The sequence below is a fragment of the Limulus polyphemus genome, unplaced genomic scaffold (assembly GCF_000517525.1).
Source record: "Limulus polyphemus unplaced genomic scaffold, Limulus_polyphemus-2.1.2 Scaffold5978, whole genome shotgun sequence".
In the NCBI taxonomy this organism is placed as follows: Eukaryota; Metazoa; Arthropoda; class Merostomata; order Xiphosura; family Limulidae; genus Limulus; species Limulus polyphemus.
This window is the reverse complement of record NW_013671588.1, coordinates 23,736-26,553: the sequence shown is the minus strand read 5'-3', so window position 1 is coordinate 26,553 and position 2,818 is coordinate 23,736. Positions and strand designations below refer to the sequence as shown.

Genomic DNA, 2,818 nt, shown 5'->3' with positions numbered 1-2,818 from the left:
TTTACCACCATTAGTACTGCCACATGTAAATACTGTAGCTTTACCCTCACGCTGCTGACCCCACGGTTTATTCGGCACAATAAACACAAAAGTACGACTGCAATGAAACATAAACATAAATTTGAAATAAAAATATATTTATGAAACAAAATTAAAATGTTTTTATGTACATATATAAACATGAAATCCTAGTTAAAAATAAAAACTCATTTATTGTTTAGGTTTATTTACAAATATTATTTACGGGTCTGTATATTACTTGGAACCATAAAAAGTATACGTGATTATTAAAAAAAAATTAAAAATAGATAAAATTTGCATTTTATGTAGAATACAATTTTTTGGGGGATTTCAAAATAATGTACTAAAACATTAAAAGTAATAAGCTCAAATCTGTAGCAAATATAAATATTGTAATCATTTTTTATAAATACGATTTCCTAATGTAATTTTCCATGATATTAAAGATCATAATGCAAAAAAAACTAAATTTATTAAAAGTAATAGGCTTTGTTTCTTAAACTACCTACATTTGTCAAAGTACTTATAAATATTCTCATATATATTTGTCCACTAGTTTATTGTTGGAATGAAATATAGTGAGACTTGCATTGCCTACTAAGAAAGTTAGTAGTCGGTAGTCATCGGGTTAAAAGACTGATCAACCAGAATAGCAAGATCATTCTCTTTTATAACAATGTTAGGGTTATTCCCATCAAAATTGTACTCATAATTCAAATTGTGATAACCCATACGCATTACCTTTGATTTGCTATAAATTAAAAGCCATCTGCCATTTATTCATTCATCTCATCAAATATTCCACATCTTTTTTTGTAAGATAGTAGCATCCTCACAGCCAGCAACACTCAAAACTTTGTAATCCAACAATGTCTTTCTAAACCTTAATAGTTTGAAATCTATAAATCTGATGCCATCCTTTTGTTTTAGAAAACTTCTGGTTGTCAGAATAAAATATTTTTAATGTGAAGCCTATCAATAGAAAAGTAGCACATAATTTCAAAACAGGATAAAATCTCCCAAAATCTGACATAATGTGTAAGATAATAATGCCATTAGACGAATAGGTTTACAAGAATGGTAACATTGTATCTTACTTTGACTTTTTTTCTATTATTACCATCACAGGGGGTTGTGGTGCTATGTATGAGGTGAACCTGGAGTCCACCGATTTTATTGGGAAGAACCGAGTCCAACAACATATGATGGTAAATGAGGTAAGGTATACTTTATTTCTGTGAAATGACCACTAGCTACTCTGTTATTACATGTGTTTGCTTTTTAAGTCTCTTTCTTGATTTAGTGAAGTTATTTTACAAAAACTTGTAAGCTAGGTTATACTGAAAAGTATCAGTTCATGTGCAGCACATCAAAATGTTATTTTCAATATATTTCATCATGTGTATTTTTAATTTTGACAGGCTTTAAAAGAAGAAATCAAAGACATGCATGGTTTAAGAATTTTCACATCAGTTCCAAGTGACACACAGAGCTGAATGGGTGTTGCTGTAGCAAGGTCAAGACCTCCTCTCAGTCGAAACTTCACTGTGTTAGTTAATATATCAGTAATAACAAGTAAACTGCTGAAGCAATGTGAAATCAAGAACCCTTCTCAGTCAAAAACTCACTGAGTTACTCAATATATCAGACCAGATATAATAAGGAAACTGTAAAAATTGGATAGTTTCTTATAGTATTAAAATTCTGTATAAGGCTAAGAGATTTAAAACACATATATCTATATATACTAATAATGCTGTATTATATTGTATTAAATAGGTTGAATTAGGTTAAAAACTACATTTATGAAAGACAAAATATCTTACTTTACTGATTTGGAACTTTGAGTAAGAAATGTTTCAATATCATGTGGATAAAAATTTATAATAAAAATAATAATAAATCTTATGAAAGTTGACAAAAATTTCACAAAGTGTATAAAAGACCAGGCTTTAAAAATATTAGTATTTACATTGTTTTAAACAGTTAAGGAAAGATCAGAGTTTTTCTGTATTCAACCTTTGACAAAACTACTCTAATTATATAATGTCAATCACATCTCGAGTTCATTTCTTTGATATGCAAATGTATACTAGAGAAATTAATTTCCAGAAATGCTCACTTAGCAGCTGAATAGATAATCAGGAAATGTTTGTTAATAAAGTTTAATCACCTTGGACCTAACGAAGGCTGTTGCATGCTTACAATGAGTGAATCAATGAGCTACTAGAGTCAGAGCTGTTTGTAGTTCATCAGTGCTACTTGGAGATGAATCATATGATTCCAAATGTCTTCCTCTAGATAATCACTCAGATCCAAATCCAGTGAATATGCTGGTCAGTCCATCTACTTGGTACACTCTTCTTTCAAGAATTAGCTGATGAAGTGCATTATTATTCCTTACAACCAACTGTATTTACATGTGGCAGTACTACTGGTGGTAAAACTACTGTATTTACATGTGGCAGTACTAATGGTGGTAAAACTACTGTATTTACATGTGGCAGTACTAATGGTCTTTGTACGTTGTCCGTAAACTATCTCACCCCTTTTGGTGGTCACTCTCGTTCAACCGAGCACGTGCACATTTGAACATTACTGTAGATATGATAGTAAGAAAGCTTTTCGGTACTTGAATATCATTTCTTTGAACTTTCAAACAAGTTTATTTCAACATATGTCCGTGTATACTGTTTCAGAATAGAGACAAAACTAATTGCCACTACTAACAAATGTATGTAACAGTTTATAGTACAGGTGGCTTCAATAACACCGCCTGACCATAGTTACTTGATAC

The 2,818-nt window shown here is 30.6% G+C and overlaps 1 protein-coding gene across 1 annotated transcript in view; it reads left to right on the top strand.

Moving 5' to 3' along the window:
- The window catches only part of LOC106473216 (bolA-like protein 3), a 10,703-nt gene extending 8,478 nt beyond the window's left edge, over positions 1-2,225 (top strand). Inside the window, exons 3-4 of the mRNA XM_013933898.2 lie at positions 1,150-1,238; positions 1,443-2,225. Coding sequence (XP_013789352.1) covers positions 1,150-1,238; positions 1,443-1,517 — 164 coding nt within the window. The 3' untranslated portion in view covers positions 1,518-2,225. The remainder of the gene's footprint in view (positions 1-1,149; positions 1,239-1,442) is intronic.
- The last annotated feature ends 593 nt before the right edge of the window (positions 2,226-2,818 follow it).